This window comes from Salvelinus sp. IW2-2015, linkage group LG14 (assembly GCF_002910315.2).
Source record: "Salvelinus sp. IW2-2015 linkage group LG14, ASM291031v2, whole genome shotgun sequence".
Lineage (NCBI taxonomy): Eukaryota > Metazoa > Chordata > Actinopteri > Salmoniformes > Salmonidae > Salvelinus > Salvelinus sp. IW2-2015.
In genome coordinates, this window is record NC_036854.1 from 44,707,871 (window position 1) to 44,724,949 (window position 17,079).

Here is a 17,079-nt window from a genome sequence, read left to right on the forward strand (position 1 = left end):
GTTCAGAAGAGACTGTGTGAATCAGGCCTTCGAGGTCGAATTGCTGCAAAGAAACCACTACTATAGGAGACTAATAAGAAGAAGAGACTTGCTTGGGCCAAGAAACACAGAGCAATGGACATTAGACTGGTGGAAGTCTGTACTTTGGTCTGATGAGTCCAAATGTAAGATTTCTGGTTCCAACCGTTGTGTCTTTGTGAGACGCAGAGTAGGTGAACAGATGATCTCCGCATGTGTGGTTCCCACTGTGAAGCATGGAYGAGAAGTTGTGATGAGGTGGGGGTTCTTTGATGGTGACACTGTCAGTGATTTATTTAGATTTCAAGGCACAATTAACCAACATGGCTACCACAGCATTCTACAGCGATACGCCATCCCATCTGGTTTGTGCTTAGTGGGACTATCATTTGTGGCTATTTGACCAAGAAGGAGAGTGATGGAGTGCTGCATCAGATGACCTGGCCTCCACAATCGTCCGACCTCAACCCATTTGAGATGGTTTGGGATGAATTGGACCAAAGAGTGAAGGAAATGCATCCAACAAGTGCTCAGCATATGTGGGYACTCCTTCAAGACTGTTGGAAAAGCATTCCTCATGAAGCTGGTAGAGTGAATGCCAAGAGTGTGCAAAGCTGTCATCAAYGCAAAGGGTGGCTACTTTGAAGATRTTCAAATATAATATATATATTAAAAAATATGTATATATGTATTGATTTGATTAACACTTTTTGGTTACTACATGATTCCAAATGTGTCCTTTCATACCTAGTTTTGATGTCTTTGCTATAATTTTACAATGTAGAAAATAGTAAAAATAAAGAAAAACCCTTGACTGAGTAGGTGGGTGCAAACTTTTGACTGGTACTGTATGATACTATCATCGTTTGAAATGTCCAATTAGTTATTCGCATTCAGGAGTCTCAAGCTGATGTTTCCAGTAAAGATAGGCTACTACTACTTGCCCAACAGAAGGATTATATAGCTTTTGTGATCCATGTTTTTTGGTTTAGCTCAGATGGTGGATCATTTTCTTCTCTTAAAAAGGTCCCCCCGTACAGTCAAAATCATGTCATTTTATGATATTTGGATGAAACCAGATCAAAATGTGATGACTAACGTCTGAAATATGACTATTTCTTCTACATTTATAAAGTTTATCACAAAGTTACAAGTCCCCTCCCTCATGTCAAATACTTTGATTCAGGAGGTGGGATTATTAAAGGCATTTTGTGACCTTTTGTGACGTTTCATTCTCTTTGCTAATTTAAATAAGTACTGCCTTGTAACCAACATTGCAGGAGTCTCCGTATATCGGCATAGTTTACATAGCTCGGTAGCTATTTAACTGCAGCGTGTCAGCAAATATATACTGAACAAAAATATAGATGCAACATGTAAATTGTTGGTCCCATGTTTCATTAGATTAAATAAAAGGTCCCAGAAATGTTCCATATGCACAAAAAGCTTATTTCTCTAAAATGTTGAACAGAAATGTGTTTACATCCGTATTAGTGAGCATTTCTCCTTTGTCAAGATAATCCATCCACCTGACAGGTGTGGCATATCAAGAAGCTGATTGAACAGCATGATCATTACACAATAAAAGGCCACTCTAAAATGTGCAGTTTTGTCACACAACACAATGCCACAGATGTCTCAAGTTGAGGGAGCATGCAATTGGCAAGCTGACTGCAAGAATGTCCATCAYAGTTGTTGCCAGAGAATTGAATGTTCATTTCTCTACCATAAGCTGCCTCCAATGTCATTGTAGAGAATTTGGCAACAACGTCCAACTGGCCTCACAACGGCAGCCCACGTGTAACCATGCCAGCCCAAGACCTCCACATCCAGCTTTTTTACGTGCAAAATTGTCTGAGACCAGCCACCCGGACAGCTGATGAAAATAGTCTGTAATAAAGCCCTTTTGTGGGGAAAAACACATTTTGATTGGCTGGTCCTGGCTCCCCAGTGTGTGAACCTGGCTCCCAGAGGGTGAACCTGGCTCCCCAGTGTGTGAACCTGGCTCCCAGAGGGTGGCTGCGCCCATGCCCATTCGTGAAATCCAAAGATTAGGGCCTAATACATTTATTTAAATTGATTTATATTTTTGTTCAGTATAATCACAGGTTTCCCCTATTAATCTAAGGCAAAGATACGTATAGGTTTCTGCTTTCATCTGTGTTTGGTGTTAGCAAGTCACTGGCTAGCTAGGTAATCAGCCAGCATGGAACAAAAGCGGGGGAAGGGTTGCCCAAAACTCTGACGCAGTTGTCATGTCATTACATCATGAGACATGMCAAACAGAATATTCATACAAGAATGTTGGAAGACAACTGCAGAAAAACCCCCACCAAAGAATTAGTTTCATACAAAATGTTTGATATCATTGATAGTCATGATATATCATATATGAAGTGTACCCAGACTTCACCCTGTCTAGTTTCAACTCTAATAGTCCAAGATGAACTAGCTAGCTCGATAAAACAGTGCTGACAATTCATAAATCATTTCTGAAACCATAATGTGATGTGTGACAGGATTGGATGTTGCATGCAATGTTCAATGTTGTATGAGTTGCTTTGCGTATCAGCAAATTCGCTTGAGATGATCTCATCGCAACACTGCTCAATGTGTCCATATTAGTTGACATGGGCGTTTTCTAATAACTGTCCATCTAGGTGAGCTCCCCGCCCACTCAGGCTGTTTTTTTGACTTTCTAATAGTTCGAAAAAGTACATTTTCAAAAATGCTGAGCATTTCWAAAATATTATTGGTGATGTTTTGGTCATTCAAAAGGTTATTTTACATGGGAATCAGAATGACTGTTCGAGACCTTTAGAACCCATGTCACATACATCGTCTTATTGTGATGCTGCATTCATAACCAAGTGGGAACAAGTGGGAAGTGATTACATACAACTGGGAAATATTTAATGGCCCTCCAAATGGTAATTYCTGGTGGGAACTCGTTCATCATCCTGAGCTCCCACTTCTCTCACATGCTCGACAACAGCATTTTTGGCATTTAAATGCAACAAAGCATTTTTTTAAAAAGCGATCTATTAATATATWTTTTTTAACACTATAATTTGTGTACAAGCTTGATAGCTGTACTTTTAGTTTATGCAGCATGATGACCATTAACCAATCAGTGTTTCTCAATGAGTTCAAAGCACGTGAATGCATCCAACTTGTATTMACMACTTCACAACTAGTAAATTCCCACCTCCTACTTGATTACGAGTGCAGCATTACCTATGGCTTGTCCCTGCTCAATTTCATTACCTCCCATTGGTTTCAATCCATCTATCTATCTACACTGTCTGCTGTTTACTTATTGCAGGGACCACAAACCATTTAATGCAGTTTTGAGAGCTCAAGATGACCATCTGAAATAGGATTACAACAGACCTGGGTATTAAAAAAAATAAAAAAAAAGAATCTGTGAAAGTCACAGCAAAAAGAGAGAGACTGTCCACCTTCAGCCAATTCAGCATTACTACCACATATTTTGTTTCTGTTTGAAAACAATTCCAGGTCATGGGGTAGTTTATCGAATGAGCACAGTGTTTTATGAAAAGTTTAACAAAAGCAGTAAGTGCTAAGGCGATACTTCCTGAAGCTTTTAGATTGATGATTGTCTCAGAAGACAGAAAGGGTAATCCTAGCGCAACAGACAGGTACAAACTGAAATTTAAATCCCCCTGTTAAACAGCATCTTGAAAAATGAGTTTTCATGTAATATGGATTGAAGAAATGTAAAACCACTTCATCGTAGACAAAATTACTTTCTTCTTGCCAGCTCCCATGGGGTAGCATTGATCTGTATTTTATGACAGGTGACAGCACCTATTGGGATACCCATTTCTCACTTGCCAAGGGTTTAGATTGAGGAAGGGGGTAGAGGATTGAAATGTGTGTTCCATCTTTTATATTGAGGCCTTGAATTCCTTTTAATATCTAAARGTTCTAGAACAGAACAAATATAATTTGAGTTACTCAAAATGATTGTCACCATTCCACATTTACCAGATGAAAACACCCTTAATCTTATCATTTTTGTATTTTACACCAATTAAACAACAAGATTCTAGCCAGSTGAGGGTAGACGTATACAAAAGAGAGAGAGAGAGAAAAATGTATAAATGCATGTATAAATGCACACCTCCTGTCCATTTAAAAATGTTCAAGCAGGAGTGTCTGCCAGAGATCAGAGTCGATTAGATGAGTAGAAAATTGATACCCCTTTCATCTAAGCCTCCGAATATTTTTTTTGCAGTACAATTCTGAGAAGTGAAATGGTAATGTTGGAGTACCCTTGCACATGCCCAGCTAATCAATTTAGACAGCAAAAAGGAACACCACAGGCAATTAGCCTCCACACTCCCAGACAGCCCGTTCCTGGGCAAGGAGAGAGCAGGTATTGACAAACTCAGGAGAATTAGAGCTGTGAAGTGTGAGGACAGTTGATTGTTACAGCCGATTTGATGCCACAGACGCCAGCAGGCCGAAGAGGATTAGCTTTAATGGACACAAGCAAAAGGGAGGGAGATGGGTAATTATTTTACCCATCGCAGTCCTTGATTCTTCCCATTGGGTCATCAATGTTGATTGATTCTACATGTTGTAGGGACTAGCTACCTGGCTGGTTGGCAACATTTTTCCAGGAAACAGGGAAACTTTTGAAACCTGTGGATTTTCCCCAACTGAGGCAAATCATAAAATGTCTAAGCAACACATTGGACAACATGGAAGCTCTCAAACCAGGAGCCAATTACATTAACATAGCGGTTTGTTAATGAGCCACCAACACATTCAGCCAATATTTGGCTTGTGACCTGCCAATTCCTACAGCCACTACATCAAATATTCCTGTCAGCTTGTATCATACATTTACATTGAGATTACGAAGCATTTATTGTCCAGTATGTAACAGGGCCTCATAGAGGATTACAAACATGGATGCATGGGGTTTGTAGAAAGATGTTTAGCAACACAGTTCTAAGGCATGCATGTCTGCTCATAAAAATGCATAAATACATCAATGATCATTATCATGACACAAGGAAAGACCCAGATGCAGACACAGGAGGCAGATGGTTGGAGTCTTTATTAATCCAAAAGGAGTAGGCAAGAGAATGGTCGTGGACAGGCAAAAGGTCAAAACCAGATCAGAGTCCAGGAGGTACAGAGTGGCAGACAGGCTCATGGTCAAGGCAGGCAGAAAGGTCAGGCAGGCGGGTACAGAGTCCAGAAACAGGCAAGTGTCAAAACCGGGAGGACTAGAAAAAGGAGAATAGCAAAAAGCAGGAGAATGGGAAAACCGCTGGTTGACTTGGAAAACATACAAACAAACTGGGARAGAGAYACAGGAAACACAGGGATAAATACACTGGGGAAAATAAGCGACACCTGGAGGGGYTGGAGACAATAACGACGGCAGTTGAAACAGATCAGGGCGTGACAGTCATATTAACTGTTTATGGAAAAGGCCTCTACAGGCCTCATTGGGTTTACAGCGGTCAATATATTTTGGASAGATCCACACTGTAAATCAAGTTTTTTWWAASTCAAATACTTCTAGRAAGTTGAACTCAAAGTCAATTAAAATGTATTATTACTTTAAATGTTTATGTGGTWCCCTACTCAAATCTATATGAGATGTCACATCAACAATTGTTTTGAAAGTTACGATAAAAAAATGATATTTTTTCTGGTAGGTATTGCTTGTAGGTAAAGCCGTCGAAATCACTAAGCAGTGRACTTCGAAGCAGTGTGCCGATGCATGTATCACTMTATCAGAAGTACTTCATTAATGACGTCCAAAGCTTTGTTTGATCACATGCTTTTTCAAACCGTGTGTTGCAAAATGCGAGATCCCACTGATTTTGCCATGGTTCCGGTGCTTTTTTAGAGTCCAAGCTGTTTCAAACACCGACCTCTACTGGTCACCGTACTTACAAATATGTGAAGGTAGTGATGGGGAAASCAAGCTTCCTGAAGCACTAAGGTTTTCCAGCATATTGTGTAAAAAATAGGCTTTGATAAACACAGTGTACACTAGTGGCACCTGATGGTCAAAATACTTTAGAGCAGCRAAATTATTATAGAGGACGTCCCACACCCCGTAGCACATGTGCAGCGTAGCCTTTGTCTTCTACCAAAACAATACCAAACCAATCAGGTGGTTGTTCAACAAAAAGAAGATTCCGACTTCATTGATCACYGGCTTCTGATCCAGGCATTGGTACACTGCTTTGAAGTACACTGCTTAGTGATTTCAATGCATGTCTCAGAGCTCCAGCATCAAACGTAATGTCACTACTTGCAGGTAGGGTTGCAAAAATCTGGTACKTTTCCCAGGTTTTCCAGATATCCAAGTTGAATGGATCCTGGAAATCCTTTAACCAGGAATGTTGCAACCCTACTTGCAGGCCCGATGTGGCCTGTAAACCATAAGTTTCAGGCCCCTGCATTAGGGTAAAGCAAGGTCTCAAAATACATCCTTCTGAGATATGTAATGTATTATATAATTATGATGATAAGATTTGCWTAGGAACTCACTTGGTGAAGGCCACAGGACTGAATATGAACGAATTCAACAACTATGTCTCTGTCACTAACAAACACAGTCATGGGTGATAACTACAATTCACTCAAAAATGGAATTCACACTGGGAATTCATTTATTTTGGAGGCATGGCTTAGTGGGAGCGTAACTCAACATTTTCAAGCTGATACAACTCAAATTTGGACCCCATTTATGGTCACAGTGACTCTATTGGTTTGAGTAATGACTACAAATCACGATAAGTAACTGTACTCAGATATATTACGTGCAACAGGTTTCCTCAAAAGTTTTGAGCCATGACATCACATTGGGGTTTACAGTGCAGATCTACACAGTACACTGAGTGAATTGGCAAAGCTGTTCAAGTCCACTGAAGGCCCTGGCCCTTTTCGCTAGACCACCCCAGGCCACCACTTTGTCATTTTTCAAAAGCACCTAAGAAGCTCAAAAAATAAGCACCAAAATGGTTGAATGTGGACAGAAAGGAGGATAGCGGCTCAAAGAACACAAAAAGTGGCATTGATAGAGCAATCATCACCAACTTTGAAATATCTGACCAAGAGTTTAAAAGATGATGATAGAAGCATGCCACCATTCTGGGCAAAACACAACACTTTTTGGACCCAAGTCTGATGTGTTTCAGCAAAACATTTTAGAGCCATTTGGCTGCCAGGCAGAGAGAAATCCATTGTACTGAAAAAATGCTAAAAAAAACAGCTTTTGTTTGTCCATAGCTAAAACGGAGAGACAACATAGATGCTGCCACAGGATGCGGGCATATCAGGAGGAGGCAACTGGACTCTTTCTCTCCTTGATGGAGAGGCTTCCAGAGGCTTGCAGAGTCTTGAGGGAGGGATGGAGGGATGACGGAGAGCACTATTGAGTGCTTCATAAAGACCTTCCTTTCCCTACCCAGGGGAACCATCAGAGAGAGAGAGGGCGAGAGAGCGAGAGAGAGGGAGAGAGAAAGTAAGTAAATATAAACAAAAAGAGGAAGAAAGAAAGAAAGAAAGAAAGAAAGAAAGAAAGAAAGAAAGAAAGAAAGAAAGAAAGAAAGAAAGAAAGAAAGAAAGAAAGAAAAAAAGAAAGAAAGAAGGGAGGGAGGGAAGACTCCACTGCCACACGAAAAGATGAAAATGGAAATGAAAAGAGAGGAAACAACTGAGAACATGGAACATGTTGCATGTTTTTATCATCCTGTTGTTGTACGTGTACAGTATACAACTATGTATGGGCTTTTAACAATGAATTTAGTAGTGGAACAGGGTCAGAGTGGTTTTAATAGTCGGGTTAAAGCTTTTAGAATGTATTAAACACCGAGGTCTTGTGCCAGATGTTTTCGATTCGCAATCTATTTCTTAAGATTCCAATGATTTAAATAATAACATGTTGTAAATAAGAATGTGAATGTAAAATATGTTATGGGTAAAATGCATTCCTAGATAAAGGACACACTCCAACAAAGCCAAAATGGCCACCACGTCTTTTATCTAGTATTTGCATARTGCAAAGTCAAGTTAACTTATTGGAAGCAGGTAGCAAATTACAGGGCTGTCCTTACCCACTTGAGACATCTCAGYCACAGCAGCTACAAAGGGACCATCTGGAAATTTGGGGGCATTGTCATTGATGTCCTGGACTTTGATGATGAATTCCGACTTTGGTTCCAGGGGCTTTTCGGTGTTGCGGTCGAAGGCTTGTGCGTGGAGGACGTAGTGTGCTTTCCTTTCCCGGTCCAGGCTCTCAGTTGCATGAATATCTCCTGTCACCTCGTTGATGATGAATATACTCCCAGCACCTTCCCCACTCAGAATGTACCTTACGGAGCCATCCCCTTTGTCTGAGTTGGAATGAAGCTGTAAGAGAGACCAGAGACAACATATCAGAGCTCTACTACATTGCATAACCATAATTATTAGATAAGTTACCCCTTTAAGTTATAGCAATTTTAAAACTTAAATATTTAATAAGTGCTAAATGCCAGTCCAAAAACTACAAAATATGGAGATATTCTCTAGAAAATCATAGGGAGCCTATTAGTTGTGAGTGGGCTGGTAAGTTAATACATCAGACAAACCTGTGAGTCTTAGATTATTCAATGTAACATATTCAAAATGTCATAGACAAAGCTTTAGCCTGGGATTTCTAAACATGTGTTTGCCAGTGTTTCCCTGTGCCAGCAGATTGCTTTTACACGTGTACAGATAGGCGTGCCTGGGGAAGACGAAAGCGGTGAATGTGTTTTTAGTCCAAATTCCAGTGAGGCAGCCTGGTTGACTAGTTGGAAATATGTGCTGTTCAGCCAGGATCCACTCTCATTCTCCCTGTGGCACYTCTCCCTCAACAATGCATTTAGTTTGTGTGCTCTTGTCAAGATAATAATTGTACTAGAATGACTGTACAAGTGACATCGCCGAAGATTGTTATATTTTCAAGTGGAGCTCTCTGATGATTATTAGGCTATGTGTGACCATACAATTKTACTGAATCTACGAACTGAAACTATGCTGCTGCAGAAAAAATAAAAGGGTTTCTATTTGAAACTTTATTCTAAACTTCTTATTTCCATGCTCCACCTATGTTGGTAAGAACCTGTGTTATTATAGATTGTTGATATAGTGTTTGGTAATTATCAGAGGACCTCACCTCTATAAGATAAAAAGGTGGTGTAGATTGGCTACTTACTCAGTGCTACACTTACTAAKTCTTAATTCTCAGTAAGAGAGCAAAAAATGGGAGAGAAAACCAAGCTGTTTGTTCAGGCATAATTGATAACTTGGSAATTGCCACTCTCATGCCAATTATTCTGCTCAGAACTTCACAACAAATACTAACAACAAATCTCATATTATTCACCTGCTTAACCAAATCCCAATTACTTGACAGTTTTAGTTTGTATCCTGTGAAGTTCTTACAGTAATAGTCACCTGCTTTACCAAATCCCAATTACCTGACAGTTTCAGTTAGAACTTAAAAGCAAAAACATAAAATATGTTTGCTTTACAGGGTCAGTGAAGTTTTACAGCAAATGAGGGTTAACTTKTTTGGGACAGSGGGGCAGTATTGAGTAGCTTGGATAAAAAGGTGCCCAGAGTAAACTGCCTGCTACTCTYTCCTAAAAGCTAGAATATGCATATAATTATTATATTTGGATAGAAAACACTCTGAAGTTTCTAAAACTGTTTGAATGCTGTCTGTGAGTATAACAGAACTTATATGGCAGGCAAAAACCTGAGAAAACATCCAACCAGGAAGTGGGAAATCTGAGGTTGTAGGTTTTCAAGTCTTTGCCTATCCAAGATACAGTGGAAATMGGGTCATTTTGCACTTCCTAAGGCTTCCACTAGATGTCAACATTCTTTAGAACCTTGTTTGATGCTTCTACTATAAAGGAGGGGGGAATGAGAGAGGTTTGAGTCAGAGGTCTGGCAGAGTGCCACGAGRTGGTCACGCGCATTCACATGAGAGGTAGCTTGCGTCCATTGCATTTCTGAAGACAAAGGAATTCTCCGGTTGYAACATTATTGAAGATTTATGATTAAAACATCCTAAAGATTGATTCTATACTTAGTTTGACATGTTTCTACGAACTGTAACATGACTTTTCGTCTGAACTTTCGCCCGGACCTGCCAACGCGTCATCAGTTTGGATTGTGTACTAAACGCGTGAACAAAAGGAGGTGTTTGGACATAAATGATGGACTTTATCGAACAAATCAAACATTTATTGTGGAACTGGTATTCCTGGGAGTGCATTCTGATGAAGATCATCAAAGGTAAGTGAATATTTATAATGCTATATCTGACTTTGGCTTGTTTGGGCTCTGAGCGCTGTACTCAGATTATTGCATGGTGTGGTTTTTCGGTAAAGCTTTTTTGAAATTCGACACAGCGGTTGCATTAAGGAGAAGTTTAGATAAAGTTCCATGCATAACACATGTATTTTCAACAACATTTATGATGAYTATTTCTGTAAATTGATGTGGCTCTCTGCAAAATCACCGGATGTTTTGGAAGCAAAACATTACTGAACGTAACGCGCCAATGTAAACTGAGATATTTGGATATAACTATGAACTTTATCGAACAAAACATACATGWKWTGTGTAACATGAAGTCCTATGAGTGTCATCTGATGAAGATCATCAAAGGTTAGTGATTCATTTTATCTTTATTTATGCTTTTTGTGACTCCTCTCTTTGGATGGAAAAATGGCTGTGTTTTTCTGTGGCTATGTACTGACCTAACATAATRGTTTGGTGTGCTTTTGTCGTAAAGCCTTTTTGAAATCTGACAGGTTGGCTGGATTCACAACAAGTGTAGCTTTAATTTGGTGTATTGCATGTGTGATTCCATGAAAGTTAAATTTTTATAGTAATTTATTTGAGTTTGGCGCTCTGCATTTTCACTGGATGTTGGCCATGTGAAACCAATACCAAACGCTAGCGTCCCACATATCACAGAGAGGTTTTAAGTGCCTTGCTCAAGGACACATCAGATTTTTCCACTTTGTAGATTAAGGTATTCAAACCTGTGATATTTCGGTTAATGGCCCAACTCCTTAACCACTAGGCTACCTGCCGCCCAACATTACATACTATTCACCTGCTTTAACAAATCAGGACATTAWAACTGTACAACAAATGCAGTATAACCATCCATACTGTTTTCATTCATTTGAATGAAGATGACAGAACTTTAAAAAAATATATAAGGTACTAAGTAATAGGTAACTTATCATTTAAAATGCATACAGTGATCTAACAAAGCCTGAAGAGTTCAACCGTCCATTTACATTCTCACCTTCTACATGAATTAATGTGTCAAACATCAAGGGGCTAGCCACAACAGGCAATTTTGACTTCACAGCAATAATGCTTCATGATAGCAGCACCATTTTCATATTGCATTGCATATGTATCTACCCAACCATTATTGAGCATATACAGAAGTCCTGAAGCCCAAGGCAAAAAATATATAACAAAATTTGACTCTTGGAACTTAGTATCTCATTTGAATMACTTATTATCTCGTTCAAACGACTTAATTGTTTTTTTAATAAGGTGTAATTTGTTATGCAGTGCCAGTTGTGCTTGTCAGACCGTTGATGCAGCCATTCATTCACTGATTCCATCCATTGATATGATTATTCATTGGCAGTTTTTGATAGGGCTGCGTTTGAATGCAAAAGCATGCGTGGGCCAACATGATCTCACGGTTTTACCAATTTGACTTCAGATTCTGACATGTATCCATGTTTCTCCAAACGTAACATTTCAAAGTGTTTTTGACACCCTTGGTTGCTCCTACTCAGCACTTTCCTTCATTAATTCCAGATGCTTAATTTAAAGGGGCAATCAGCAGTTGAAACAATAWGAAAGTGCTATGGATGCAAGGAGTGACAATCCATAAACATTATATACTGAACAAAAATATAAATGCAACATGTAAAGTGTTTGTCCCATATTTGATGAGCAGAAATAAAAAATCCCAGAAATGTTCGATACTCAAATTTTGTYCACACATTTGTTTATATATCTGTTAGTGAGCATCTCTCCTTRGCCAAYATAATCCATCTACCTGACAGGTGTGGSATATCAAGAAGCTGATTAAACAGCATGATCATTACATAGGTGGTGGGGACAATAAAAGGCCACTCTAAAATGTGCAGTTTTGTGACAGATTTCTCAAGTTTTGAGGGAGCGTGCAATTGGCATGCTGACTGCAGGAATGTCCAGAAGAGCTGTTGTCAGAGAATTGAATGTTAATTTCTGTACCATAAGCCACCTCCAACATTGTTTTAGAGAATTTGGCAGTATGTCCAATCGACCTCACAACCCCTGCCCACGTGTAACCACCCCAGCCCAGGWCCTCTACATCRAGCTTCTTCACCTGCAGGATCGTCTGAGACCAGCCAACCGGACAGCTGATTAAACTGTGGGTTTGCACAACCAAAGAATTTCTGTACAAACTGTCAGAAACCGTCTCAGTGAAGCTCATCAGGGTGCTCGTCGCCGTCACAAGGGTGTTGACCTGAATGCAGTTRGGAAAATGCTCACCTTTGATGGCCACTGGCACGCTGGACAAGTGTGCTCTTCACGGATGAATCCCGGTTTCAACTGTACTYGACAGTGTACTAGACAGTGTGTATAGTGTCGTGTGGGTGAGCGATTTGCTGATGTCAAAGTTGTGAACAGACTGCCCCATGGTGGTGGTGGGGTTATGGTATMMGCAGGCATAAACTACAGACAATGAACGCAATTGCATTTTATCGATGACAAGTTGAATGCACAGAGATACCGTGATMAGATCCTGGGGCCCTTTGTCGTGCCATTCATCTGCCGCCTTCACCTCATGTTTGAGCATGATAATTCACAGCCCCATGTCGCAAGGATCTGTACACAATTCCTGGAAGCTGAAAATGTCCCAGTTCTTCCATGGCCTGCATACTCACCAGATATGTCAACCATTGAGCCTGTTTGGGATGCTCGGGATCGATGTGTATGACAGCGTGTTCCAGTTCCCACCAATATCCAGGAAACATTGAAGAGGAGTGGGACAACATTCCACAGGTCACAATCAACAGCCTGATCAACTCTATGCGAAGGACATGTGTCGCGCCTCATGAGGCAAATTGTGGACACCAGATACTGACTGGTTTTCTGATCCACGCCCCTACCTTTTTTAAATGGTATCTGTGACCAAGAGATAGGTATCTGTATTCCTAGTCATGAATTTATTTAAATTGACTGATTTCCGTATGTGAAATGTAACTCAGTAAAAAAAAACTATTGTTGCATGCTGCACTTATTTTTTTGTTCAGAGTAGMTTTAATCATGTTTTGAGGCAAAAATGTTGTTTACTTTTACTTTGTTTATAAACATTTGAGTAAAGCAAGATTATATGTTGGGTTCTGATGTGGTATGACAGTTAAGATAAGCTCGTGAGGCATTTAGACGTTATATTCTTTAATAATCAATGTGTACATATTATTTTATAAGTCAAAAAAAGTATGTAGCAACTCCAGGTTACCATTTTAAGGGTTAAGGTTTTGGATAGGGTAAAAAAAWTAATAATAATACMYTTGGGATTGAACATGCAACCTTCYMAATGATGATGCTGWGCAGTAGGAGCAAACCTGAGGTCAAATAASACTGACAACATTTTACATTTGGAGCAATGTGGATAAGTGGCAGAATCGGAAGTCAAATTGGTAAAACCGTCTGATATTGTTGGCCCACTTACATACTCTGGCATTCAAAAGCAGCTCTATCAAAGAACTGTCAATGAATAATCATATCAATGGATGGAATTAGTGAATGAATGGCTGCAGCAAAGGTCTCAAAAGCACAACTGACGCTGCATAAAAATTAGGTCTAATTAAGTAATTTGAACAGATAATAAGACATTCAAACGACTAAATAACTTGTTTGGACGACTTAGTATCTCATGTGAACGACTTATTCTCAACGTGTTTTTCAGAGATCAGTAGGTAAGCGAAATAAAAAAGGTGCGTAAACAGCATTTACGTGTTTTCCCTCCACTAACTACACCACTGAAGGTAGCCATTATGAAGCAAATGAGGTAGCCATTACTGAATTTATGAGGTAGCCATTATTGATGAGGTAAACTCCCTCTGAGTGAGCATGTGAGAGAGACTCCCAGTAAGTGACAGACAAGGAGTACTGCATTAAGTCAGCAAGGCTTGTTGGTGGTGATATACTCTATTTACAAAGAACTCTAGTAGTCCTGCAGGACAGGACCCAAGGGGTGGTTTGGAGTCACGGTCTAGTTGTCAGCTGATTTGCACTGGCAATAACAGGCTATTGAGTTCCGATCACAATGATTATCTCAATTAGACAAATACAAAACAGCAGGGGACATAAAAAACTTAATCGCTGGTGTCCTTCTGCATGTCAGGAATTACCCCTCCCCTACACACKTCTGACCCCATCTCCCCTTGTTCCCCTCTGTATTTCACAACATTAAGTTGAGCAGTGCGAAAGGTACCGGGTCCAAATCTAATCAAAACTGTGCCTAGCAAATGAATCCCTAATTAAAAAGCTGCTGGCTGATTGCAAGGCTTGCCACTTGATGGGAGCAAACTGTCCAACCTCTGGTAAACATCAGAGRCTCTAATTAGGTAGGGAGTCAAAGTTCCCATTGAGTTTTTACTCTCCTAATCAGGAATCAGGATTAAGTTAACGACAACCCACCAACCATACAAAAGCATACAATGAAACAGGCGGTTTACACTTCCCATGGGTGATGGAGACTGCAGGAAAGAACCTGGCGTAATAGAGTAATAGTAATATTATAGATTTTAAATGTGCATTATACATGTGAGTGTCATGATCAGGGTGTGTGGTGTTTGGAGAAATCAGGAAGTAGGGAGGAAATAAACAACACCTCACTACAGGAGAAGAAACCACTTACATGTCGGAAGGAGGCACTCTGCAAGTACAAGCACATACATTTAATTTAGCCTGCGGTCAGAGTGCTAATTTGGCCATTGACTTGTTTGGCAAGAGCTAATATATCACAGTCGCTTAAGAGTGTGTGAGCCACTGAGCATATGGTGACTGGTCCCTTTCCAAAGCCGGGAGATAAAAGTGATAACAGGTTACGGGTCATTATCCCAACATCAAACACTATAGGGGAAGACACAGTGTGTTAGGCCACATGGGAACAACAAGACTGACACAGAAGTCATAAAACCAAATCAGATGGGCAATACCGATCAGCATCAAAGGTTGAACCTGTTAGGTAGACCAATCTATGGTGTTACAGACAGCTTCCTTTGGGGCTATGGCTACAACTCCATGTGGAGTGCCATTCTGATACTTGTAATGCATTTGATTCCAGCAGTGTCAGGAAAAGCCRGATTGACATAAAAGCCATAACATCATATTCGATGGCCAATATTGATAGGCTAAACCTACTAGGAAGACCACTCAATGCTCTAACAGACATAATCCTTTGTAAATGGCTACATCTCTATGCAGTGTGCCTTCTAATGCATTCAATACCAGTACAGTCAGGGATCATTTATTTATAGTTCATTAAAGATGATCACTCAGAAATGTTCATGACTCCCCCGCCTTTTGGATGTAATTAGTGTTCATTTTGTTAATACAGTAGTACATCAACGGTCCTGTCCGAAAAGAGCTGAACATACATCACCACTGRCTGTGTGTATGGGTGTGTATGTGTGTGTGTGTGCGTGTGTGTGCGTGTGTGTGTGGGAATAATGAAGGCCATATGAAAAACAACTGCAATGTCCTGAGGAGGGGATGGAAAGATGTGTGGGGAACTGTCTGTCAGTTAGCGGTGAGTGTCCACATACAAATAAGTAGAAATCCTCTCTAATACTGAGCTGCTTCCTCCTCTCTCTCCTCAAGGCAGGCAAAACATCGCTAGGTGAGTCGTGCCACTGAGGGAGAGACAGCTATTTTTTTCTTTATTATTTTAACCAATAAGACATACAGTGCATTTCGGAAAGTATTCTTCCACATTTTGCTACGTTACATCCTTACTCTAAAATTGATAAAATATRTTTTTTCTCATCAATCTACACACAATKCTCCATAATYACAAAGTGAAAACAGGTTTTTAGAAATACCTTATTTAAATTAGTATTCAGGAGTTTGCTATGAGACTCGAAATTGAGCTCCGGTGCATCCTGTTTCCATAGATTGTCCTTGTGATGTTTCTACAACTTGATTGGAATCCACCTGGGGTAAATTAATTTGATTGGACATGATTTGGAAAGACAGTCACCTGTCTATAACAGGTCCCACAGTTGACAGTACATGTCAGAGCAAAAACAAAGCCATGAGGTCAAAGGAATTGTCCGTAGAGCTCCGAGACAGGATTGTGTCAAGGCACAGATCTGAGGAAGGGTACCAAATCTGCAGCATTGAAGGACCCCAAGAACACAGTGGACTCCAGCATTCTTAAATGGAAGAAGTTTGTAACCACCAAGACTCTGACCTAGAGCTGGCCGGGAGGTGACCAAGAACCCGATGGTCACTCTGAAAGAGATCTAGAGTTTGTCTGTGGAGATGGGAGAACCTTCCAGAAGGACAACCATCTCTGCAGCACTCCACCAATCAGGCCTTCATGGTAGTGGCCAGYRYGAAGCCACTCCTCAGTAAAAGGAACATGACAGCACGCTTGGAGTTTGCCAAAAAGGCACCTTAAGGACTCTCAGACCATGAGAAACAAGATTCTCTGGTCTGATGAAACAAAGATTGAACTATTTGGCCTGAATGCCAAGCGTCACGTCTGGAGGAAACCTGGCACCATCCCTACGATGAAGCATGGTAGTGGCAGCATCATGCTGTGGGGATGTTTTTCAGCGGCAGAGACTGGGAGACTAGTCAGGATCGGGCGCATGTTGAATGGAGCAAAGTACAGAGAGATCCTTGATAAAAACCTGCTCCAGAGCACTCAGGACCTCAGACTGTTGCGAAGGTTCACCTTCCAACAGGACAATGACCCTAAGC

General features: G+C 40.4%; 1 protein-coding gene across 1 annotated transcript in view; it reads right to left on the bottom strand.

Annotated features, from left to right (window-relative positions):
• Positions 1-17,079, bottom strand: part of LOC111972514 (cadherin-18-like) — a 238,513-nt gene that overhangs the window by 154,186 nt on the left and 67,248 nt on the right. The window contains exon 3 of the mRNA XM_023999516.2: positions 8,133-8,427. Coding sequence (XP_023855284.1) covers positions 8,133-8,427 — 295 coding nt within the window. The remainder of the gene's footprint in view (positions 1-8,132; positions 8,428-17,079) is intronic.